The sequence below is a fragment of the Schistocerca gregaria genome, chromosome 3, assembly GCF_023897955.1.
Source record: "Schistocerca gregaria isolate iqSchGreg1 chromosome 3, iqSchGreg1.2, whole genome shotgun sequence".
Lineage (NCBI taxonomy): Eukaryota > Metazoa > Arthropoda > Insecta > Orthoptera > Acrididae > Schistocerca > Schistocerca gregaria.
The window spans coordinates 215,357,688-215,384,296 of NC_064922.1; the positions used below are offsets into that span (position 1 = coordinate 215,357,688).

A 26,609-nucleotide genomic window follows, 5' to 3' on the forward strand; every position below is an offset into this window, starting at 1 on the left:
AGATGGTGTTCAGCAGAAATGGATACTCCTCCGCAGTCATCAAACGGGCACTTCGTACTACCAGTCAACCATAGGGTACACAAGAGGAGCCAGAGGATGTGAAGAAGTTTGCATACCTGCCATATGCTGGACCTATTTCTGCAAAGATCAGCAGAATTCTCTCAAAATAGGATATAAAGATTATCTTCTGTCCACCCTCCAGAATTGGGACCATGCCAGGGAGTGTGAAGGACGACCTAGGGCTACGTAAACCAGGCATTTACAACATCCCATGCCAGTGTGGAAAGTCATACATTGTCCAGACAACCAGGACGGTGGAAGTCAGGTGCAAAGAACCCCAGAGGCACACCAGACTGGGACAGGCAAAATAAACCTGCCATAGCGGAGCACTGTCTGGACCTCGGCCACTCAATGGACTACAACAACACCTAAATTGTGACACAGATGCCAAGATTTTGGGACTGTGCCATAAAGGAGGCCATCGAGATCAAGGTCAAAGACAACCTAATAAACTGAGACAGCGGTTACCAGCTCAGCTCGGAGTGGAGTCCGGCTCTGGACCTAATGAAGGCTCAAGGAAATGAACCAACAAACTCCTGAAGAAGTAGTAACACTGCAGCAATAGCGCCAGTCGGGTGCGGACCGCGGACGCTACTCTCGACGCAGGATGGGACTCTGACAGCCGCCACGACCGCAGATGATGGACGAGCCGATCACGGACGACCGTCAGAGCAACAGGGAAGTGCCAACGCCTCAGGATCAGCGCCAGGCGGGCGCGGACCGCGAATGGAGTGCCCAACACAGGACAGGCCTCAGAGAGGTGCCACAGATGGCGCCCATGTCGGGCGCGGACGTCCGAGGGAACACCTGGGAAGAGACAACACATTACAAGCAGCGCCAGGTGGGCGCGGACGCAAAGACAGCACCCAGCGCCCACTGGGCATAAATACTGGACACGATCCTCCAACAGGGCAGTCTCAGGCAGCACCTGAAGAAGGCAACGAGTTACGTGGCCGAAATATTGTTCCAGAGCGGCAGTAGACCCGATTTTTCAACATGTCAAGATCTCGCCGGGAAGCCTGTTAGAGTTAAATACTTGAGAGGTTGGGTAGCTGGTTAAGGTTTTTTTTTTAGTTTTGTGGTTGTAGAAGATGACGAATTTTAAAAATTAATTATCAGAATTAATTGTTAATATACAACTAATTACTTGTACAGCCTATTTTAGTTTTTCAGATAAAAGGGTGTAATTGCGCAGAATAAATAAATAATAACTAGCCAAACTTGCACATCATTATCAAACAATAATAGTGTTCACTGGTTTTCCATGATCGAATGTTTGCGAACACTTTCCATGGTTCAAATGGCTCTGAGCACTATGGGACTCAACTGCTGTGGTCATCAGTCCCCTAGAAATTAGAACTACTTAAACCAAACTAACCTAAGGACATCATACACATTCCATGTCTTGATTGTCTAACAGCTATGTTTTTGCTTCACAGCTTGCCTCTGTGAGGTGATTTGAGGTAAGATGAAGCTTGTAGGTCATTGTTTTCTAACACTGAACCGTAGATTAAGCTTATTCATTGTGTGTGTTTCAGAAGCCTTAACTGTGTACTGAATATAAATACAGAAAACTGCAACCACTCATTTTGGAACTATTTTTTGTTCCTGTAAATTAGTTTTCGAATCTTTCCAAGCTCATATTCACATGGGATGCGCAGAGTTTAGATCGTTTTGTCCGTAGCATTGTGCTAGGTACTCTGTTGTAACAAGATAAGAACGAAACTTCAACCTGTAGGCGTGATTTATAGTTATATCCCATCCACTCGCATTAATTTGACCACTTGTCAAAAGTTTCAATGACCACCATTTGCATCTGGGACCAGTTTGGGATATGCATGAATTGAGTCAACGATGTTCTGGAAGACTGCAAGAGGAATGTGGAGCCATGCGGACTCAAGTGCCTCTCTGCCATACGATTTCTACATGTGCATGAAATTTGGCATTTCGTCGATTTTAATTCCAATGAACAATATATTTCTTCTGTTTGCACAATTTGGTCATATAATCTGATGGTGGGGTTTATAATTTTCATTTTAGTAATATCAACTGTTTTTTGTGCTGCTATAGATAGTTTGTATTCCACGCAGCAGTTACATGGTCCCACAAGAACTATCCTACGATTTTCCTATAATTTAACACTCCTATTGGCATCTAATATAATTAGCAGATCGTCTGAACAAGCGATGCAGCCTCCAGTATTTGTTATGGTCTGAAGTTAGTTGAGTAATGGGTCTGTGCCAACATACCAGAACTTTGGACCACAAACAGAGCCCTGTGGTCAGATTTTCGTTACGTCTTTCACAATTTTCCTTCCGGAATATGCTTATTGCTGCTGCTTGTCTGTGCAATGATCTAATGGACTGTTATAGAGACACCTGTAACAGTCTGTTTCGATATGTTAACAGGGCAGGCCACAACAAATTGTCAAGTGCCCCACATACATCAATTCGTATGCATATAAAATACTTGTCGTCTTAGGTGTTCACAATATTTATTGATTCAGAATCCTGGTGGCTTTGACTTTCCTGAAACGGTACTGCTGGGCGCTCATTCCAGTTACTTGTCTGTCGTCCCGCAGGGGCTGCACAGAAGAAGACTTTTGCTCTCTTGATTGTTTGCCTTCTCGTTTTTTCAGTGTAATGGCATTTGAGATTTTCCAGTTTTTGGGTACCTGCCCCTATAACAGATATTTACTTAATAACACTGTTTTATATATACTGCACAGTTTGGTTCACTTAGCTGAAGCAATACCTCTGCCAGTATTCTATAAGGCCTTAGTGCTATCATCTTCATTACTTCATTACTGTCAGCCTGACTTCATCTGTGGCAAATGAAATCACACCACCATTATTCACATGCTGCTCTAGTAATTCAGAGGGAAGGTGCTGGTGGTAGCTTGGGTAGGTACTGCACTGACGTCTCCTAGACTGTCTTCGTCGCTCCACCGGCGCGTTTCGACGTTGATCAAACAGTGAGTCATGGAACATCCTTTGTTGGAAGTTACAATGAGCAGTCCCACACATCAGTTACCATTTGGTGCTTAATGTCTGCCTTCCACTTTTCTTCTCTTATCTGGCGTAATAGTTCCTTATACCAGTGTCTTACCGTTCATTTTCTGTTTCCCCTAAATATCTCTGGTGGTATCTTTTCTTCCACCTTACTCCGGGTCTTAAAAGGCTGTAGTTCGGGACTCTACGGATATTTAAACCTTTTTTCTTTCCCAACAGATGTTGGGATCTACTTGTCTTGAGCCGGTGCAACACTTGGAGCAATTTGTCCGCACTGGCGTCATCATCAGATACCCATTTCCTTGCAGGGGTTGTTTCTTGAATCCGGTCTTTAAAAGTTCCCAATTCGCTATAGGAAAATTGTACAATTGCTCGGACTAAGTCATTATCTGTATCAGAAATTGTGACGTAACGGAGATTATAGTCACTTGGAATAAGTCTGTGATTCAAAGAATCACACATGCTAGGCGTGACATACTCGTAGTGTGCAACGAGTACACAATAATGGCGCCTTAACTCACCGCCTACTATCGCGTGTGTGATCCTGTGATCTTCGAAGCAAACTAAAGCTGCCCGCACAGTAATAAAAACTCGGTTTTATATTCATCCCTGTATGCTTAGTAGATTCATGTCGGCTACTGTTTATGTTGGCAATCTATGCATCGAAACTGAACTCTTCTTGGTCTGCGCACCCTCTATTTTGAATCTGCAAGCAGTAACTATACATGTAGAGTGTTGAGGTGAACTGTGGCTGCGACAGACATTCCAGACAACAGCCATGCCACATCAATGAGTATGTAATCCTACTGAACAAATGAAACCATTTGATCTGGGTCGAGCTGTGGGGTTGCAGAAAGCTGGATGGATGTGTCGATGGATTGCTGCTAATGTTGGGCATAGTTTATCGATTGTGTCTCGCTGGTTTCAGTAATGGACTAAGAACTATTCTCGCAGTCATAGACGAGCTTCCTGACGTCCGTGTAGTACAGACCGATTTGATAACCACTGCATTGTGTGAGCACGTTGTATCATCCAGGGAAGAAAGCCGAGCACATATTGCCATGGTGTCTCACCATGAACCATTGGAAACCCTCTGTTTCAAGCAGGACTGTGATTACGTATGTCTCTAGTGAGTCCACCTCAGGTGCCAGGACATCTCCAAGCACGGCTGCTCGGGTGTTGTGAAAGTGTCGACTGGAAAGCTGAATGGTGACCTGTTATCTTCAGAGATAAGAGTAAGTTCTGTCTGTGTGAGAATGATGGATGTACACGATGTACAGCATAGATATGTGCATGGGCATGTGTGTGTTTGTGCGTGTGTGTGTGTGTGTGTGTGTGTGTGTGTGTGTGTGTGTGTGTGTGTGTGTGTGTGTGTGGATGGGTGGGTGGGTGGGTGGGTGTGTGGGTGGCATGGGGGAGGGGGAGTGGAAGGAGCATCAGTTACGCCTTGCCGTTACATTTGGTATTTTTACAGGGTACATTGTGCGCCACATAATACAGTTTCTTACCTTCATCTTTGTGGCATTTCTTCTATGTATAGCGCTTTTTCAGGAGGACAACGCACCTCCACATATGGCTGCTGGACGCATAGTGCTCTTTGAGGTGTACAACTGCCTCGGCCAGCAGGACCATCCAATCTATCTTCAATTGAACATGTATGCGACAAGGTGAAGATGGCGTTTCCTCTTATTCCTCCTCCAGAGCCTGAACAACCATTGTGTACCTCCAACAAAAGGTAAAAATACTGGAGAAAATCTATTGTAGGATACAGTTTAGCACGTTTGTAAGCGTTTGCATACGAGACTAAACGTCTTTGTTACCAACAGTTTGAGGTGGAGGAGGGGGGCGGGAAGGATACGATTTGTATAGATGCGTATGTCATTCATTTAGTCAGAATTTGTTCACATCACTTGCCAATAAAGTGACCTTGTTCTTGAAGGTGTGTAAATTTTTCTCTGGCTACCCATTGTGTTTAACACGGCAGCCACGTTCCATTAAGTTTATGTTCAGAATATAGTTTATTCAAAAATTCTTTATTATCAAGTTGATTGTAGAGTTTTCTCTTTGCAGGGTACTGATTATATAAGCGAAAAAGCGCAAAATGTTACTGGCTGATTATGATAACACTCAGCCTATAAGAACATGTGATGTAAAGCACATTCGGGAGTGGTGAGTTGTTCGAAGAACTTGGAGAGCCTCCAATGCCGTAACCAGAGACGGGAAATGGCTGACGTTAGGCGTCGTGTAACGTGTAACCATTCGTAGAGCAATTAAAATTTTTGAATTACCAAGTTATTGTCACTGGAAACATTTATTTACTGTAACTACCACAACTGAAATTTCAGCCTTCATCTATTATCAAGAGTTTTACTTAGTGGCTCTTTGTATCATCTTTGTAATCACTGTTGTTTGTGAAATTTCAGACAGTGTTCAGGAAAGTATGAATGGGAATTACTATCAGTCTGAGGATTTTCTTCTGCGAGGTTATCTTTATGATGCTCGTTAGGTGTCATCTACGGCACCTACAACCCACCACAGAAAACTGGAAACTGGAAATTGGAAATTTGTGGTAAGGTCTTATCCGACCAAACTGCTGAGGACATCGGTCCCTAAGCTTACACACTACTTAATCTAACTTAAACTAACTTACGCTAAGGGTGACATACGCACCCATGCCCGAGTGAGGACTCAAACCAGCGACTGGGGGAGCCGCGCGAACGGTGACAAGACGCCTGAGAGCGCTCGGGCACGCCGCGTGGTCCCACCAGAGACTTCCATTAACACCGACGAAATGGCCACAAAAGCAATGAAAATTGCACTGATTGCAAATATGACACATAGATGTTATAATTAAATATCTGGATAATACACTCCTGGAAATTGAAATAAGAACACCGTGAATTCATTGTCCCAGGAAGGGAGAAACTTTATTGACACATTCCTGGGGTCAGATACATCACATGATCACACTGACAAAACCACAGGCACATAGACACAGGCAACAGAGCTTGCACAATGTCGGCACTAGTACAGTGTATATCCACCTTTCGCAGCAATGCAGGCTGTTATTCTCCCATGGAGACGATCGTAGAGACGCTGGATGTAGTCCTGTGGAACGGCTTGCCATGCCATTTCCACCTGGCGCCTCAGTTGGACCAGCGTTCGTGCTGGACGTGCAGACCGCGTGAGATGACGCTTCATCCAGTCCCAAACATGCTCAATGGGGGACAGATCCGGAGATCTTGCTGGCCAGGGTAGTTGACTTACACCTTCTACAGCACGTTGGGTGGCACGGGGTATATGCGGACGTGCATTGTCCTGTTGGAACAGCATGTTCCCTTACCGGTCTAGGAATGGTAGAACGATGGGTTCGTTGACGGTTTGGATGTACTGTGCACTATTCAGTGTCCCCTCGACGATCACCAGAGGTGTACGGCCAGTGTAGGAGACCGCTCCCCACACCATGATGCCGGGTGTTGGCCCTGTGTGCCTCGGTCATATGCAGTCCTGATTGTGGCGCTCACCTGCACGGCGCCAAACACGCATACGACCATCATTGGCACCAAGGCAGAAGTGACTCTCATCGCTGAAGACGACACGTCTCCATTCGTCCCTCCATTCACGCCTGTCGCGACACCACTGGAGGCGGGCTGCACGATGTTGTGGCGTGAGCGGAAGACGGCCTAACGGTGTGCGGGACCGTAGCCCAGCTTCATGGAGACGGTTGCGAATGGTCCTCGCCGATACCCCAGGAGCAACAGTGTCCCTAATTTCCTGGGAAGTGGCGGTGCGGTCCCCTACGCCACTGCGTAGGATCCTACGGTCTTGGCGTGCATCCATGCGTCGCTGCGGTCAGATCCCAGGTCGACGGGCACGTGCACCTTCCGCCGACCACTGGCGACAACATCGATGTACTCTGGAGACCTCACGCCCCACGTGTTGATCAATTCGACGGTACGTCCACCCGGCCTCCCGCATGCCCACTATACGCCCTCGCTCAAAGTCCGTCAACTGCACATACGGTCACGTCCACGCTGTCGCGGCATGCTACCAGTGTTAAAGACTGCGATGGAGCTCCGTGTGCCACGGCAAACTGGCTGACACTGTCGGCGGCGGTGCACAAATGGTGCGCAGCTAGCGCCATTCGACGGCCAACACCGCGGTTCCTGGTGTGTCCGCTGTGCCGTGCGTGTGATCATTGCTTGTACAGCCCTCTCGCAGTGTCCGGAGCAAGTATGGTGGGTCTGACACACCGGTGCCAATGTGTTCTTTTTTCCGTTTCCAGGAGTGTAGCTGAACCTTGAAACTGTATCTGTGGTACCTACAAAAAGTAAACGCACCCATTGATGAAAATTTTGTCGTTGAAGACTTTTACCAGCACTATGAACCCATGTGAAACAAAATAACGTAATTTTAATTTACTGTACTTGTTTAAGTGAACATTAATCGCAATGTTTTGGTACAATGCCGTCCAGTACAATCATGAAACTTTACTGTCATCTACTAAAAAGTGGTTAGGGTAATATAAAAGTGGTACGACATTAACAGTGCATCTTGATTGCATATGTTGAAAAAAGGCTCTGTAATTGATATTCATCCCTCGGATTCTGTTATATCAAACTGAAAGGGACGAGGTATTATCTGATTTTGTAATATGGCTTAACTAATATGTTTTAGTGTATACTTAATTCTATCAAATTGTTATGTAGACTGTAGCAATGAAAAAGCGGCTTGAATGTCGAGAAGAATTTTGTCTTCCTAGAGGTTTCATCATTACTTTTAGCATACGAGTTTGACGTGTTTGATATATAAAATTTATGATTACTGAAGTAAGTCTTTTATTTTGACTCTGTTACGTAGTACGATTTCACCTTAAGTAGTGACTCAAGCCGGCGTGAGTGGCCGATCGGTTCTAGGCGCTACAATCTGGAACCGCGCGACTGCTACGGTCGCAGGTTCGAATCCCGCCTCGGGCATGGGTATGTGTGATGTCCTTCGGTTAGTTAGGTTTAAGCAGTTCTAAGTTCTAGGGGGCTGATGGCCACTGCAGTTAAGTCCCATAGTGCTCAGAGCCATTTGAACCATTTAGTAACTCAGCCTTCCTATGTGAATATGCCTCTTGAAGAAACGTATCGTTAGAATCAATTGCGATGCAAGTTTGCGTAAACCGAGGGAAGCAGTCGCTTTTCGACTGCCCCAGAACTTCAAACCGGTAAATTTTTTGCGTAAGGTTTCTAACAGCATTGTCAGCAATAGCATTTACTCATTCCAAGGGACCTATATTATTGATTCATTGACAGAAAGTATACATGCACTTGGATAAAACTTCCTTAATTATTATGAAGAGAGTGGTCCATCTCTCTGAAATTCCGAAGTAATGACGTATTTGGTTCATAAACATCGTATATTCTTATTTATTAAGCAGGGCTTGCTAGAGTTTACACCATACATTTTGTAGAAGAGTTCTCGCAATGCACTTTACATATTTTTCTATGTGATACTGAAATGATATGAATACAAAATCACAATTACCAGGTATCTAGTTAAATACATAAACAGTCACCCATTCCATGATGAATCAGACCATATTAATTAAAATAAATGAAATATATTAAAAATAGAAAACAACCCGTCAAAGAGTGATTATCCAGTTTACTGAGACAATTACACATGAGTTCAGTCAGATATTAGATAGTAAGCCTTCCCTATCTTCCACGAACATCAGCATTACGACCTGACTGTAGTTTAGTCTCTTGTTTTGAAAATGAGGAAAGATAATTGACATATAATTATGGTTGGTGGTTTACTGAACCACGATCAAATGAGTAAATGAGACAGTGACACTACTTATTCCTAACAACTTTTTTGGGGAATGGTAAGCAACTTTCAGGATATCACGAGTGCTAGCTGCTACACCTTCTCAGAAAAAAAGATAAACATCACAGACTTGTTATATTACCAAACTCCATTCCCGTAGTGACACTTGTTTCATCCACATCATGCAGCTCTCATAAAAAGTCATCGAGGTTAAACTGTGCGACTTATGCGTAGTGTTCGTAAATCACATGATTATTGGACTCTTTTGTTTTTGAATAAGCAGGAAATGTAAGATTTTAAGCTGCTTATGCTTTATGTCTGACCACTACCACTAATAATAATAATAATGTGTAGGCCCTACATTAGTGAAGCAGCTATTACGTAGTTATCATAGTTATTGTTTCGTTGTGCTGTCATATTGTTCGTTACTGTTGTGAAGTGATTAATGGAGTAAATTTATGTTCTTTTGTAGGAACTATCTAGAATTCAGACGTTGCATATTCATGAGGTATTTAAGAATATGTGATACAGATGCCTCTATTTTACTGTCATAGGCGCATGCAGTGTAGTGTATAGACCAGGCCTATGTGAGGAAGATATTCATACATTAATTTCTGAAGCTATAAGCCACACCACATTATGACGCTCATAGGTGGAGGTATTTTAAATCAAAATGTAATTATTGATAACATATGAAATCAGTACTAAAGTGTTATGACGTATTGATTATAGTAATGATATTTAAAAACTATTTAGTATCGTGACAAACACTACTGAACTATTTGTTTTACTACTCAGAAAATTTAATTTTAATCCTCAGAGGGGTAATTATTCCGACGATGTGAACCAATGTTTCAAAAGAAAGGGAGCTGAGGTTACCGATTCTTACACTTGAAGATAGGAGTCTTAAATTTTTCTTTGGTAAATCATCATTGATAAGTATACAGAGACATGTCAAGGCGTACAAGTACTGGATGTGATCGGAACCAAATTTTCCCAAAAACGAATAGGAAAATTTTCTTTGTAGTGTTTTTCTGCGTGCTCCTAGTTTCGGTACTGGAATAGTTTCTTCACTTGCATGTTGTTCGTATTAACCGCTTCATATTTCTCTTTTTACCTGAGACTACATTGTCAACATTGTGCTGGTGATTCATATCGAGTAGTTCGTCGTTGCGATTCAAAACAGAATGTACATGATCCAAAGTAGCCGTAGGCCTCTGTGGAAATTAAATTTACAAGTAAATGATTACATTGCAATGCAATTTCATGATTGCTAACAACGTTTGCCAGTTTGCTGATAAGAACATTAATGAAGCTTGCAATAAGTATCTAACCCGAATAAAATTCCCGATATCCAACTGTTACCTCCGTCACTAACTACACGTACTTCAAAGGGAGGGGAAGTGAAATGCAACTTCATATTTAGTGTCACAGAATCAAACCTACCGGCAACTGTTAAGAATGAGTAATGGCCGATAGTAACGAACTAATGGGCACTCGCTAAATTTCCCTCGTGGGTACTGCGTTACGAGCTAAACTTTCTCTACCTGCGGCTTCTCTGACGGAGGCTAGGGATTACGAACTTCGCTGCAAACGATTTTTGGAGTGTTCTCCAGTTCCAGTTTCGTACAAGCCCTCTGATAAAGAGGAAGAACTTTGATGCAACCGGCACTCTTCGTTACCAGATGAAAAATTCTGTAGAAATTGCACTCTGTGCACTGAAGAATAGAGAATCTGGGACTGTCGGTCATTTTTTACGCCAACTGAGAGTAGGGATGTATTACTGCTTTTAACATCTACATTACTTCTTTACGACTATTCAGAAATTCAGACAAAAGAGTTTGCATAGCTTCGTAGAAGCAGTTTCAGACTGTTTCGGGACTGTTGCATTCTCGAACAGAATGTTTAAGATGAGCCTGTAAATAATGTCATGATGTCTCAGGTTCCCCTTATTTTACTACGCCAGTCATTTCTCTCTATGTAGGTAGAATGAACCATATTATGGTCTTTTTCTTCGTCGGGGACCACAGCCACAGAGAATTTTTTAAAGAAATTAAAGCCATAGGACTTTTAATTGTTCATTTATTTTGTACAAACTAGGATTTTGGAACTACGATTCATTCTCAAATGCTTTCTGAAAAGTTGAAGTATGTCGTACGCGTAGTCAATGACAGGTCACAGATAGGTCAGAATTATTTGACCATTGCAACGTGCACTAGAGGTTGGCTCCAATGGCCGAAATCATGATTATGTAAGACAAATGAAGAAATAACATTCCAATGGCGGAAATTTCTTTCAGAAAAAGATATTCAGGCATTCTGAGGAGAAAGTTAGTGACGAAAATTTCTTCAGTAGATCTCGCTGCAAGGGAATCCGCCTTTACCCCATCTCGCCTATCGTATTCGTGACTGTCTGTTTCACGATAATACAAAACGAGTAGCAAATATTTGAACTCTTTCGAAATACTTCGTCAATCCTATCTGGTAAGGATCTCGCAATGCGTGGCATTGCTCCAGACGAGGAAGGGCAAGCGTAGTATAGGCAAACTCTTTAGTAAAAGTGTTCGCTTTCTAAGGATTCTGACAATCATGAGCAGTCTTTGATGCGCCTTCCCCACAAAATGTTCTGTGTTACGTTTCCAGTTTACGTTGTTCGTAATTTTGATCCGAAGGTACTTAGTTGAGTCGACAGAACTTAAGTTTGAATGGATCATCATGTCACCGAAGTTTAACGGATTATTTTTAGCACATGTGTGGTTGACATCATATATTTCATTGTTCATGGTCAGTAGTCCCACTTTGCACCATGCAGATATCTTGCCTAAATCATTTTGCAATTCGTATTTAACATCTGTCGTTATTACCTAATGGCTAATAGCCATATGGCGGCGGCAGTGTAACACGTGTTAAGTTCGGCTCGCGAAATTTAGTCGAATTCGAAGGTGTTCTCGCAGGTGGTGTTGTCTAGTACAAGTGGAAATCGTGTAAACAACAGTGTTCTGTGCAGTAGTGCTATTTTTTTTCTGTGCTCCGCCAATATCTGCGAGAAAATGGTAAACAGAAGAATCAACAGCAGCGCGTCCAGCAGCGGGGAAGCAGCAGGTGCGGCGGGCCTGTTCCTGGCGGAAGGTGCAGCCGCGGCTCCCGGTATAGCGGAGCTGGTCCGCTCTGAGGTAAACGCTGCGCTTCGCGATAAAAACAATCTCGATCTGATAGCAGGCACCATATCAGATACTGTAACGGCATCAGTATTGGCCAAAATGCGTGAAACTGTTGAGGCCAATACTGCCGAAATTAGAGCACTAAAAAAGTCTGTGTCTGAATACGAGAAAAAGGCACGAGAGTTGGAAGTGAAACTATCTGCCGCCACAGACGAGCTAGAACAGTACCAAAGGCGAAATAGTCTACGACTGTTTGGAGTAGCAGAAAATAAAGAAGAAGACACGGACAACCTGCTTATACAGGTTGCGCGTGAAAAATTAGGCGTCGAAGTGACCAAGGCAGACATTGACAGGAGCCACCGGGTGGGACGAAAACTACCAGGTGCTACCAAACCTCGTCCAATAATAATTAAATTTGTGTCGTACCGAAAAAGGGCTGAGATCTTTACCCAGAAGAAGAAGTTAGCAAGGACAGGGATTACAATAAGGGAAGATCTGACACACGAGTGGCTAAAGATTTTAAACAGTGCCATATCCCATTTCGGTCTTCAGAATGTGTGGACTCAGGATGGCAGAGTAATCATTAAGACTGCAGCTGGAAAGAAGACAGTCACAAACATGACAGAACTGAATAGTATTTAGTGAACCTACTCGAGCCAAAAGTCAAACTTAACACCATTTGCAAATTTTAACAGTCCTATACTCAGATATAGTCTTGTAATTGTATTAACTTTTTAATTATTTGTACCTTCAACTAATTGTCTTTGTAACTGTATTAACTTATTAATTATTGTACCTTTAACTAATTGTTTTTGTAGCTGTATTAACTTTTTACTATTTTTTTGTGTCTTTAGCTGTAGCCATTGCTTAGTTTTAGTTACTGCTAATACTTTTTTCATTTTCTCAGTTTATTCTCTTCCATTCTGTAACAGTTCTATTGCAATTATTAGTCTCTCCTTTATTTCATTAGTCAACCATCTCTTCGGTTTAAATTGTTCATAACAAAAATCACTATCAGTATCACTTTAGCAAATTTAAATCTAATTGTAGCTTCCTACGATAATCACTACCAGTATCACTCTAGTAAATTTCAATTTACTTCTAGCTTCCTACGATACTCTATTAAATATTAAGCTTACTTCTCTCTGCTGGCAGCATCGGCCTCTTAAATCACTCCCCTTTCCCTTATTTCCACCCTAAGCTGTTTCAAATACTCTAATTACATTTTTCCTCTTACGACATAGGATACTCAGTGACACACAGCCGTCACCATTTTGGTCATATTCTCCCTGCACCGAATACCACTAATCCATTTTCTATACTCCCGCAACCTCAGGAAATCTCTTGCAGTCGCCTTTCTTTCGGCTCTCGCGGAGTCACAAACAGGGCGCGCAAAATCTCGAACACCCCTGTAATATGTCACTTGGCGGAAGCACCGGCCAGTGCCCCTCGCGGCAGGCAGTGCCTAACAAAGGGACAAACCAGTCTGCCACCCTACTCCAGGCTGCTCAGCGGAACGCGTCCGAGCTCACTGCAACATTCAGTCTTTACCTGCGCATTACGAAGGACTTAGCCTCCTCTTCAACCAACTAAACTACCACGTAATCCTTTTATCCGAAACGTGGTTGAAACCACACATATCCTCTGCATCTATTCATCCCCCAGGGTACACATTTCTTAGTGCAGACAGATCAAAAAAGCGAGGTGGCGGGGTCGGCGCATATATACGAACAGACCTCAAAGCGAAAGTCTTATGTACGTCAAATCCTGCTGAAGAAAAAGAGGCTGAATTCATGTTCATTGAAATAAATATACAAAGTCGGAAATTCTTGACTGGCGTCCTGTACAAGCCGCCAAAAATAAGCTCAATGAGTTCCTTCCAGTCGGAATTACATTCTCTTCAGTGTCAATACGAACATGTCATCGTAATGGGTGACTTAAACATAGACCTACTAAGAGACACTCCCTCCGCAATAAACCTAAGAAGATTGTTTAGTTGCAATAGCATGAACATTCTTCCATTACAACCTACACACCATACGGCGCACAGTCATACTCTTATAGACGTGATCGCAACGAAACAGACTGACAGAGTAAGAGATGTTGGTCAATCATCGGCCCCTGGCCTCTCAGCACATCATGTAATATTCATGGCCTACTCTGTGCAGCCCCCAAGGATCAAATCGCGTTACATAACTTGTAGGAACATGAAACGTATTGACCTTGACGCTCTAACAGCCGATTGCTTAGAAATCTCATGGCACCAAATAATCAGAGAACCTACAATCGACGGCAAAATTAATGAACTTGGTGATAAACTCACTGCCCTCTATGACAAACATGCACCTGTGCGCACAGTCCGTGTAAGAAAATCTCCTGCTCCATGGCTGACAGCTGAATTACGTCAAATGATGACTAATAGGGATGCTGCCCATAGGCGTTTCAAGGCAGATGCGAAACCCGAGCGTTTCGAAGAATATAGAAAGCTACGGAACAGAGTGAAACAATGCATTCGCAATGCCAAAATCAGGCACGCTCGCTCCCTTGTATGCAGCGATCTGACACCCACGACTCTATGGAAGAATCTCCGTAGCTTGGGGGTCGGAAAGGCAAAACCGGAAACTACTTTTCATGTGTCAGCTTACGAATTAAATGAATTCTTCTCTGCACCTCTGAATACCAGCACGGCTGATAATTACCGTCCACAAGAATCCCCAACCAGGATAACTAACAACGATACCTTCCATCTAAAACATGTAACAACAAATACGGCAAGAAAAGCAATAATGAGGATCTCTTCTGATGCAATAGGCAACGACAGTATCGGTATAACCATGATTAAGAATGTTGCTGATATCTTAGTACCTGTCTTAACTGACATATTTAATTTTTCCCTCGTGAACGGAATATACCCCACTGCATGGAAAAGAAGCATAATTCGACCCATCCCTAAGATCGAAAACCCACAACAGCCTCGTGATTACCGACCAATTAGCATACTGCCTGCTGTTTCTAAAGCACTTGAATATATTGTTTATGACCAAATCACTGAACACTTGCATGAATTCAGTCTATATGACAAATTTCAATCCGGTTTCCGTAAACATCACAGCACAAACACTGCTCTAATTAAAGTAACTGATGACCTGAAATATGCCATCGACAATCGAAAGGCAACAATATTGACGCTACTGGACTTCAGCAAATCTTTTGACAATGTCAACTTTGACATATTACTCAGAAAAATGCAACATCTTAATTTCTCTGATAGTGCAATGAGATGGTTTGAAAGCTACTTAAAAGACAGACAGCAATGTGTTGTCTGCGCAAATGAAAAATCTTCCTGGAAACATGTTTCTTCGGGAGTGCCACAAGGATCAGTCTTAGGACCACTTTTGTTTTCTTTATATGTCAACGATATTTCGTCGGTTTTGTCCTCCTGTAAACATCATTTCTATGCCGACGACCTCCAGCTCTACCTAAGCGTCAGACCTGAAGACGTAAACACTGCAATCGCTCTGATGAATGATGATCTGTCTTCAGTAGTGACTTGGGCGAAAAACCTGGGGCTTAAATTAAATGCAAAAAAGACGCAATTAATCTTAATAGCCCATCAGAAATTAATAAGTTCAGATTTCCGCGAACGGCTACCTCCTATTCTGCTCGAAGGTACTCCAATACCATATCAGAAAACAGTGAAGAACTTGGGTGTAACTTTGGACGAGCAACTCAACTGGGCGGAGAATACAGTCGCAGTGTGCCGAAAGACGTCTGCTTGTCTCTATGCTCTCAAAAAGTTTCGGAACATATTCCCACAGGACTTGAAACGCCAGCTCGTGCAAGCACTCGTTCTACCGAACCTCCACTATTGTGATGTGATTCAACAAGGCATGAGTAGTGAAAACAAAAGACGGCTAGAGCTAACCATGAATGCGTTACACCTGCAACATTCGCCGATATGATCATGTTAGTGCTTCATACTCCGAGCTTGGGTGGCTGCGGCCGGACAAACTGCGTGACTACCACACTCTATGTCTACTTCACCGACTCCTCATCGCGCAAGCACCCCAGTACCTAGCCTCAGAGATTAAAAACCTGTCATACCATCATAATCGAAACACGAGGTCACTCTTATCTGGTATCCTAACTGTGCCCACTCACAAAACAAAAACTTTTGCAAACTCCTTCTCAGTTGCCGCTGTCCGCCTCTGGAACAAACTGCCCCTTAACTTGAGGAAAATTCAATCACCTGTTGCTTTTAAGAAGACGTTGAAGCATTTCCTACTATCATCCGCATAAAATTCTCCACAAAATTAATGTGCAAGGCCAATCTTCTCATCTGTCAAATAGCAAAGCTAGCGTCTCCATCTTGCTCCTGAGTTGCCTTCCTCTTCATCTATCTCTATTAGCCACGCAGTCTCCTTTTGCTTTATATTTTCCTTAATTATGTTTGATCATGTCTCTCTATTCTTCTCCTCCCTTCACCATGAGTCTCCCTCATACTCCCTGCTGCCAGCACTCCTATCTAAAATCTTTCCCTTCAATAATGTATTCTTCGAGGTGTACCTTTCTAATTGTTTATCTCACTTTTTGTATTAGATGTAGTTTAACATGCCTACTAAAACATATGTAAAATAAGTAGAATGCCTGGTTAGATGTAAGAGAGGGCCTGATGGCCCTAATCTTGCCAGGTTAAATAAATAAATAAATAAATAAATTAGCAGACCATGAATGACAGCTTCATCTGCAGACAGTCTAAGAAGCCTTCTTAGTATTTTAAATCGTTTATAAAGATCGGGAACAGGAAATACAGCTGAGGCTATTCTCTACAGACATGTAGTTTGGTTAGAAGTCGCTTCTGACGAACGGCGTCAACGGTCTTCTGCCAAACTAGATAAGTATGTGGAATTAAATTTAGATCTTATGTCGGCAGTACTACCTACTTCATGCGAATAAAGAGGCAGTTGTGTTTAACAATAATGAGTTATTTTAAATCCACTCTGCTTATACTGTATGTTAGTAGTAGTTACCTTCGACACATTTCACAATGTTGGAACACAGTATATGTTGAATGTCCCACAAATTTGTAATAAACAGCTTTGTCCAACGAATAAATGTTCCACTCCCGAAATTCGTCGAATATGAGTTGTCTTGGCTTTCATTTACTGTCAACAAAACGACTGTTCTGTTATCTGATTATCAATCTCACGAAACAGCTGAAATAAGCAATGGATATCGACAAAAAAATCTATTCCACTGTCTGAGGATGCTACAGCAGCGGTTTTGAATTATTTCAGAATGAAAACACTATTGTTCGAGAAGTTACTATAATCAGTAAAGCGTTTTACCCTTTAGGGGAAGCATTTAATTGTGTAAAAGTTGCTGGATAGAAAAACCATAGGCATAAAGCGATGTAAAATGGGAAAATGCTGAAAAAGTAACTGCAGATGTAACCCCTTCGTCATAAAACACGTCCAGTTATCCAGCTGTTTCTCACCATCTGATAATGCCGCGCAGTGTGAAACGCGTTTTTGGAATTAAATAGAGTCACAACCAAGACTGTTTTAAATCTGAAACAACAATCGGTATCGATCAACTTTCATTCAGTTCGGCATTCATTAGAATTTAAAGTACTTCTGTTTATGACAAGTTCACTTATTTGGATGGTCGGTCAGCTGCTAATAATAGACTATTTTATTAAGAACAGGAGAAACTAACAAGAACTCAAGACGTTATATCGTCATCACGAAGACCAATTCGGTATTCACTGCTGTACAGATGCCCCCGTGCGCTTCTTCTTGCATTACACTTGTAAACTAAGTGTGTTCAGGCTGCCCCCTCCCCCCCCCCCCCCCCAATTGCTTTTCGGTATCATATCTTACCAAATACTTCGTCGTCTCGAACTTTTCTATTTGACTGAAGTCAGGTAAGATCTTCGTTGATCCATCTACCATTAATTATTGTGGCTACGTGTCCCGAAAATCTTCATTTAATAATCATTAGCCACAAATATGCCTTTGACGCCAGTCCATTACTTGATCCAAGCGTTTCTCTTCAAAGTAATTCCGAACGTGCTTCTCTCCATCATTCTTTGAGAAAAGCTATATTTTTTTAGTGTTCTTGCGTTAAAAGCCAATGTGTGATTCATAAGGAGAGGTTTCATAGTGATGGGGGTCATAAATGTTATGACACCGCCCCTCCTCACCTTTACACCCACCCTCCCCTACCCCGTGTCCTCCTGGCGAAGGAAATCTTGCTTTACGCGTTTCTGTTATTTATGTATGCCCGTCCTAGTGGGATGGATTCGACAAAAATTTGGTAACATTCCAGAGGTACGTGCTTACATGGAGTAAATTATGTGTCTGTTCTTTGTGGACGATAAGCTGGTATCCGATTGCGTACAAAATGTGTTCAGTCCGATTCAGATCAGGCGATGCTGCTGGTCAACGTAATATGACTATCATGTTCCTCGCACTGCGTTAGCACGATTTATTGCCTTGTGACACGAACTATTATGCTGCCACTAGGGAAGGCATCGAGAATGAGGTGACGCAGATTGTCAGCAAGAAATGTCACGCAGTCCACAGCCACCATTATGGTGATTTGTGTTACCTCCTCATGTCCCTTGCACAACCAGTTGAATTTGCCCCTGGCCTGCCACAGGCCGTTTAGCGAACTGAAACACCAATCATGTACCACCTCTATCTCTGGCCTCATAGGTCTACGTCGACGGCGCGTTACACGGTTGAGCATCTCTTCCCCTGGATGAGGGTATAGGCGTGACAATCGACATGAAACGTGATTCATCCGACCTGGCGACACATTTCCTACTTTACATAGCGGGAAACTACCAAGCTCCAAGTTTTTTGTTGAAGAAATCCGAATTCTTGCAATCTACTCGTAATATCGCCGACTGTAGCATGCATCTTTGTCATATCAATGATGTTCATTTCCAGACGCCGAGTTGCAACAGATTTGGACTATTTCGGTTGTATCAATGGATACCCGCAATTTCTTCCCATATCGTCGTTAGAATGATTCCAAATTCGCCTGTTCTCCGTTTATATTCACTTAAAAAAATATCACGACGCATCCCCAAGGAATTAGCCGAATGGGACGGAAATCAGAAGATATGATGTGCATCAACAGAAACAAGTGACTACCAGTTCAGAAAAATTTGATCATTTATTAGAGAGAAAGGCTTCACATTTTGAGCAAGTCAATAACGCTCTGATCAACCTCTTGCCCTTAAAAAAAGCAATAATTTGGCTTGGCTTTGATTGACAGAGTTGGAGGATGTCCTCCTGAGGGATATCGTGCAATCGTCTGTCCAAATGGTGCTTTAAATCGTAACAATGTCGGGCTAGCTGGAGGTCACTCTCCATAAAACTCCAATAGATCTCAAAGGGAGAGGGATTTGGCGATGTTGCTGAACAATGAAGAGTTTGAGAAGCTCGAAGACAAGCAGTAAAAACCCTCGCCTTGTAAGGGCGGACATTATAAGGCTGAAATGTTGGCCCAGGACGCGTTGCCGTGGAGGACAATATAACGGGGCATAGAATATGGTCGACGTAGCGCTTGCTGTAAATCTCTTGTTATAAAATGAAATTTCATCCTGGATCATCAGTCCTGGTCGTCGGGCCATATGGCAGGTGACAGGTAGGTTTGGTATCCCACCGCCATCTAGCCGTCTCAAGACATGTCTTCGCTGGTCATTGGGGCTTAGTTGGAAGCAGGACTCAACACTGAAGACAATCCTACTAACGAGTTGCGACATTGTCGCGAATAAAACAGTGACCCGTATATGCAATAAGCTTCCTTTACTTTACTTCTATGGTTACAAACTTTTTATTAAAAGATTACCGGTTTCGGTCTATAATGATCATCATCAAATCTGTTACAAAATTAGGACTCTGTTTTTATGAAAGAGATCAGACCGAAACCGGTAATCTGTTGACAAAACGTTTGTGACCATACACGTAAAGAAAAGGAAACTTATTACAATACTACTTTATTCAGTGGTATTCCGGACCGAATATTCCCGACATGACTGCAAACCGTCTTGTTGGTGCACAGAGATCAATTTGTATAGGCGTAAGGTGCACCATGAGCCTAGTCCCATTCTTGTGAGCCATGTTTTGACGGCTCTTGTGGTCATTGAAGCATCAGCTGCAAGTCGAATCGATGACAGTGATGAATACGGGAACTGGGCGCTTGTCTGACGATTGCTTGGTCCTCTCGTCTTCTCTCTAGCTCGCCTGCTTCCTTCTTCGAGGAGTATTCGACGATGGTTCACATATTACTGCCAATATCGTCGAATAGTGACATCACACGTACTGAAATGTCGAGCGATTAGCCGGTTACTCCAACAACTTTCTTTGAGCCCAGCTACACGTCCTCTCTCTATAACTGACATCTGTGTACATTGTTCACGCTCCTGTCTGTCCAACAGTGTACAAAGGACGTAATTCGCAAATACTTTTGCCCTGGTATGGACATGTCCCCCGTTTAGTATCCTTGATGGTGAAATCGCGCTGCGGCGTCATAGATTCATACCTCGGCTGTCTAATTTAACAATTTAGTTATTCCTGCCGGTATTTGTATGCATATAAATTTGAAATCTGTTGACATAATTCTTTCGTGTGAGTCTTTGTGTAATAAGTTGTCATAATTCCTTTGAGGTCCATCTTTAATTTCCTTTCTTTCTCCTTTTTCTTCTTTCTTAGAGTGTACTTTCCATACCGCGTCATGGACATGCAAGGCCTGCAACGCCAATCAAATTAAGTGTGGGCTGTGGCGAATAAGTTCTGACTCATCAAAAAGCGTTTTACTTTTGGAAAAAAAGTGCTAGATGCTTTGTTAGCTTTCCAAAAAATTATTGCTTACATTCATTTTTTTCAGTTCCTTTTTCGTGTTCTCTAGAGATACGTTAAGAGTCATCACAGAAGTTGGAAGGAAAACATAGATACAAAGAAAGTAGCTGCAAAGAAACCATGGGTAACAGAAGAAATACTTCAGTTGATTGATGTAAGGAGGAAGTACAAACATGTTCCGGGAAAATCAGGAATACAGAAATACAAGTCGCTGAAGACTGAAATAAATAGGAAGTGCAGGGAAGCTAAGATTAAATGGCTGCAGGGAAAATGTGAAGACATCGAAAAAGATATGATTGTCGGAAGGACAGACTCAGCATACACGAAAGTCAAAACAACCTTTGGTGACATTAAAAGCAACGGTGGTAACATTAAGAGTGCAACGAGAATCCCACTGTTAAATGCAGAGGAGACAGCAAAAAGGTTGAAAGAATACATTGCAGGCCTCTGTGAGGGTGAAGATTTGTCTGATGTTATAGAAGAAGAAACAGGAATCGATTTAGAAGAGATAGGGGATCAAGTATTAGAATCGGAATATAAAAGAGTTTTGGAGGACTTACGGTTAAGTAAGGCAGAAGGGATAGATAAGATTCCATCAGAATTTCTAAAATCATTAGGGGAAGTGGCAAAAAAACGACTATTCACGTTAGTGTGTAGAATATATGAGTCGGGCGACATAACATCTGACTTTCGGAAAAGCATCATCCACACAATTCCGAAGACAGCAAGAGCTGACAAGTGCGATAATTATCGCACAATCAGCTTGACTGCTCATGCATCGAAGCTGCTTACAAGAATAATGTACAGAAGAATGGAAAAGAAAATTGAGAATGCGCTAAGTGACGATCAGTTTGGCTTTAACGAAAAGTAAAACTTGTGAGGACCGCTGTCTACCCATTCCGTTTAATATTCGAAAATGTACTGCGTAGGCCGGCAGCGGTGTAGTCGCGGTTCTATGCGCGCAGTCCGGAACCGTGCGACTGCTACGGCCGCAGGTTCGAATCCTGCCTCGGGCATGAATGTGTGTGATGTCCTTAGGTTAGTTAGGTTTAAGTAGTTCTGAGTTCTAGGGGACTAATGACCACAGCAGTTGAGTCGCATAGTGCTCAGAGCCATTTGAACCATTTGTTCTGCGTGAATGTCGAGGAATCCTGTCGCTCTAAGTTCCTATCTCAGTAGCAACTGAAGGAAACCACTGCGTAGAAGGTACCGGTACAGTCCTATGTTAGCAGCCTCTTAACAGCATTCTTCAACTTGGACGCCTTTATCATGTCAGAGGTGTGTCACTTTTCTATAATCATAATTACGTACCTGGTACGTGAAAAAAATATCGTTTGTGAATAGTATAATTACACTGGCTCATGTTACCCATTTTTAGGGTAACTGAAATTTTATATTAGCTCATACATAGACGAAACGCAAGAAGAGACGTAAACACACTTCCTGTCGACAATGTTCTCATAATTTAAAATCGCTTCCAGCTTTTCCGATGTAACCTAAACTTTCTTCGAGACAAGAGTATGAACCAGTATTTGTTTTAAATTTTTTTAAGGCGATTCTTGACCAACAAAGGACTCCAGGCACAACTAGTGACCCTATCTCGTATCTGTTTGCCAGCATCTTTCTCCAACATTCTAATATTCCTAAAAACTCCTCTACCTTCAGGTTCCGATACACATTTTTAATCTGCCAGTAAAATCCAAAACGGCCTACACCTTGATGCTGAGTGGAAAATTAAGTCTTGAAATCAACCATGCGGACTGTGGTTAAGCCATCACTTTGATGCAGAAAGGTGCATTACTTCTAGAAAGAGTCCCTTGGATTGCGGCTGAATCATTTGCGTACAAAATCAATTCTTCCCGGAAGGATAGTAGCACAATGTATGCAAAACCTCTTCCGTGAAGCTTAGAAAGTGGTAGAGAATTCTTCACAGAAGATGTGAGGGATGGTCACTAGCCGTGCCTGGCTATCTCACTGGGTAGACCATTTCCCGTGCAGGACACACAAGTTGCATGCTTCCAGGCTGAGCGATCAGGTTCTTAGTGTTAAAAGATAGATTAAAGTTACGTTTCTGAGGTTATCGAACGTTGTCTCAAGTAGTGCACCTGAAACTACGCAGAATTTCTACAAAGGAAAGGCCACTTACCATATGGCGCTGATGTTTATAATTAGCAGCAGACCCCAGAAGTTTTAAAATACACTGAAGCGCGGAAGGGACGGGAATAGGCGTGCGTGTTCAAATACAGAGATACGCAAACAGGCAGCATACGAGGCTGCCATAGCCTTAGATCGGTTACTGCTGCTACAGTGGCAGGTTATCAATATTTAATGATGATGATGATGTCTGGTTTGTGGGGCGCTCAACTGCGCGGTTGTGAGCGTCTGTACAAATTCCCAGTCTGTCAACAGTCCAGTCTAGCTACTTTCACGAATGATGATGGAAAGGTGAGGACAACACAAAGACCCAGCCCCCGGGCAGGGAAAATCCTCAACCCGGCCGTGTATCGATCACGGGACCCCGTGATCCAGAGGTAGCAACAGCTGCGCACATCAAAATTTAAGTGAGTTTGAACGTGGTGTTACAGATGACGCACGAGCGATGGGACACGGCATCTCCCGTGTAGCGGTGATATGGGGATTTTACAGTACGACCATTTAACAAGTGTGCCGTTAATATCAGGAATCCGGTAAAAAAAACCTTCAAATCTCCGACATCTCTGGGCCGGAAAATGATCCTGAGGGAACTGGACCATTGACGAATGAAGAGAATCGTTCAAAGTGACAAAAATTGAACCCTTAAGCGGATGCTGTAGATTTCGACGCTGGGCCCTCAACAAGTGTCAGCGTACGAACCATTCAACGAAACATCATTGATATAAGCTTTCGAAGTCGAAGGTAAACTCGTCTGGCCTTAATGACTGCACGACAAAAAGCTTTACGCCTCGCCTGTGTCCATCAACACTGACATTGGGCTGTTGATGACTGGAAACATGTTGCCTGGTCGGACGAGTCTCGTTTCAAATTGTATCGAGCCGATGGGACGTGTATCGGCATGGAGATCACTACATGAATCCATGGATCTTGCATGTCAGCAGAAGACTGTTCAGGCTGGTGGAGGCTCTGTAATGCAGTGTGCACTTGGAGTGATGTGGGAACCTGATACGTCTAGATATGACTGACAGGTGACGTGCACTTAAGTATCTTGTGCATTCATTCATGTCGATTGTTCGTACCGACTGACTTCGACAATTCCAGCACGACAATGCGACACCTAACACGTCCGGAATTGCTACAGAGTTGCTCCAGGAACTCACGTCTGAGTTTGAACACTTCTGCTGGCCACCAAATCCTCAGACATCAATATTATTGAGCAAAGCTGGGATGCCTTGCCACGTGCTGCTCAGGAGAGATCTCCACCCACTCCTACTCATACGGATTCATGGACAGCTCTGCTGGAGTCGTGGTGTCAGTGTTCCCTCCAGCACTAATTCAGACATTAATCGAGTCCGTGACACGTCGTGTTGCGGCGTTTCTGGGTGCTAATGGGGACCCTACACGATATTAGGCAATGGGCATTCAGCATATATTGGTCATGCGCGGAATACATATCTGGATGGCTTTTATCCCGTTGTAGCAGAAAAAGATTGGATAATTGCGTTTCAATGTGTTATCGCTAACGTATTTTTAAAGCAGGTTCACCTGTTTATAAAGTACAATTTTGCGAACCGAAATCGTCTGTGTCTTTTTGAAAAGAAGCATCCCAATAATTACCCAAAGCGATTTTGGTATAGAAACTAAAATTTATATCTGAATGGCATGAACGGACCTGGTGATCGTGGCTCTACTGTCTTAATCACATTTACCGGTGATGTGGATGAGACGTACCTGTGGTGGTGAGGTTGCAGAGGACAATGTTGAAGGCCATGGCGAGGAGAGGCGCGGGCGCTCCAGACCTCATGGCGGCAGGCGCATGGTGCCGCGGGCTGCACCCTGCAAAGACAAAGCCAGCACCACTCAGCTCTCACCGTGCACCACGGGTACGTCAGCCGCCACTGTAGCTTATCACGCAACCCTCAATAACATGCCGACAATCGATCACCACGCAGCAGAAATGCATTAATAACAGCTGTGAAAATGTACTCAGCCCTACCAATAGCAACTGCAAAATGCTGTACCATGTTGTCACCATTCAACAAGATGCTGCGCCATAAATAATTTCACATACATTCCAGTTCCAAAGGAGAAATGTAAAATATTCTCAGATTCCTCTCCAGCGAGCACCCAACCAAAGCAAGCAAGGCCAACACACCGTATCACAATCAGAATGACAAACGGGGAGAAAGCCGATATTGCGAATACCAGAGCAAAGCCAGACGTAACCTTATCGTGAACTTACCAATGAGTTCATCGAGGAGAATAAATAACGTAGTTTTGGCAGAAAAGCTCGACAAGACGAAGTAAAAGTTTTATTATTATACCTATCAGACTACTGATATTACGAAAAGATGTGAACCTGAAAGCCATTTGATCATCGTCTACAAAGTGTAACGTCATTATGTCAGACGAACAGTAATATATACTTCTTGTTTCGAGTCCTCACAAGAATTATGTTGCAGTACAAAAGCTACATGACCGAACTTTTAATGCCCTGCTACCATTCGCCAAGCTGACTTCTCCTTCGAAATTGCTACCTGTCCGATCTGTTGAACTTGGCAACTGTGAGCTGACAATCTCTAAAACACCTATGAGAAGACTGGGAGACATTTGCCACTGGCTTCATCAGGTAAACTAAAGGTACTTTTCGTACGTTCAGCCAGTCGGAGTATTCTGGAGACGAAGTAGGCGCCGCTGCCACCGAATAGTACCTGCAGGAGTGTAAGCAGTCATTTACATCCTAGGCCTTTCTTGGTGGAAAGTATGCTGTTGGCTGGTTGCTTGCTTTGAGGAGTAGAACTGCTTAGATGTCAGGCCCTTTTTCCTAAGTCACATGGTCTCGGTTGAATTCATACGCTGAAAGAATTCTGTAACTTAAAATTGGAGAGACATACAAAATGCGTAAAACGAACTGTGAACCACACAGACGGAGAAAACGAAAGAAGCAACCCAAAAGTTGCTAACCTGTTGATCATTTCCATTCGGTGCACAGCCGCTGACAGGTATATATATGATGATCCTAGACACGAATTCATTTGCAGTGCGGCTCAAAATACTGTCTAGGTATCCTGGCGTAAGTTATCTTGGTTATCCTAATTTGTTGGAGAAACTGGTGTGAGTCAACTATCTCAGCGTTGTGCAATCCAAGCTATTCAAGGGAACCATCAATGCCTGCTCTCCGATATCGAATTTTCTATGCTGAAAATCAAAAAGATGTGGCCTCAGAGGAATTAGGTCTCTAATTTTTCATGGTCTCGGAGAGCAGCAGACACTGTTAGGTTGTTGTTGAAGTCAAATTCTTTATTCCTCTTTGAACACCTCTTGCCGGTGTCTGCTTTAGATCCGTCACACTTTCTACAAACAGCTATACCACTTTAAGTAGATATTTATGCGAAGTCAACCGTTAGATGACTAAACTCGCATTCTAAAGGAATTGACTTTAAATATAAGTACGGCCATAATTAAGATATTTTGTGCTTTTCCTAAATCGAATACCTCACATGACTGAATGGTTCCTTGGCAAAATCACATCCG

General features: G+C 42.9%; 1 protein-coding gene across 1 annotated transcript in view; it reads right to left on the bottom strand.

The window, feature by feature from the left end:
- LOC126354525 (uncharacterized) overlaps positions 1 to 26,609 on the bottom strand; it is a 1,077,765-nt gene that overhangs the window by 696,871 nt on the left and 354,285 nt on the right. Inside the window, exon 2 of the mRNA XM_050004252.1 lies at positions 24,807 to 24,911. Within this exon, the coding sequence (XP_049860209.1) occupies positions 24,807 to 24,879 (73 nt within the window). The 5' untranslated portion in view covers positions 24,880 to 24,911. The remainder of the gene's footprint in view (positions 1 to 24,806; positions 24,912 to 26,609) is intronic.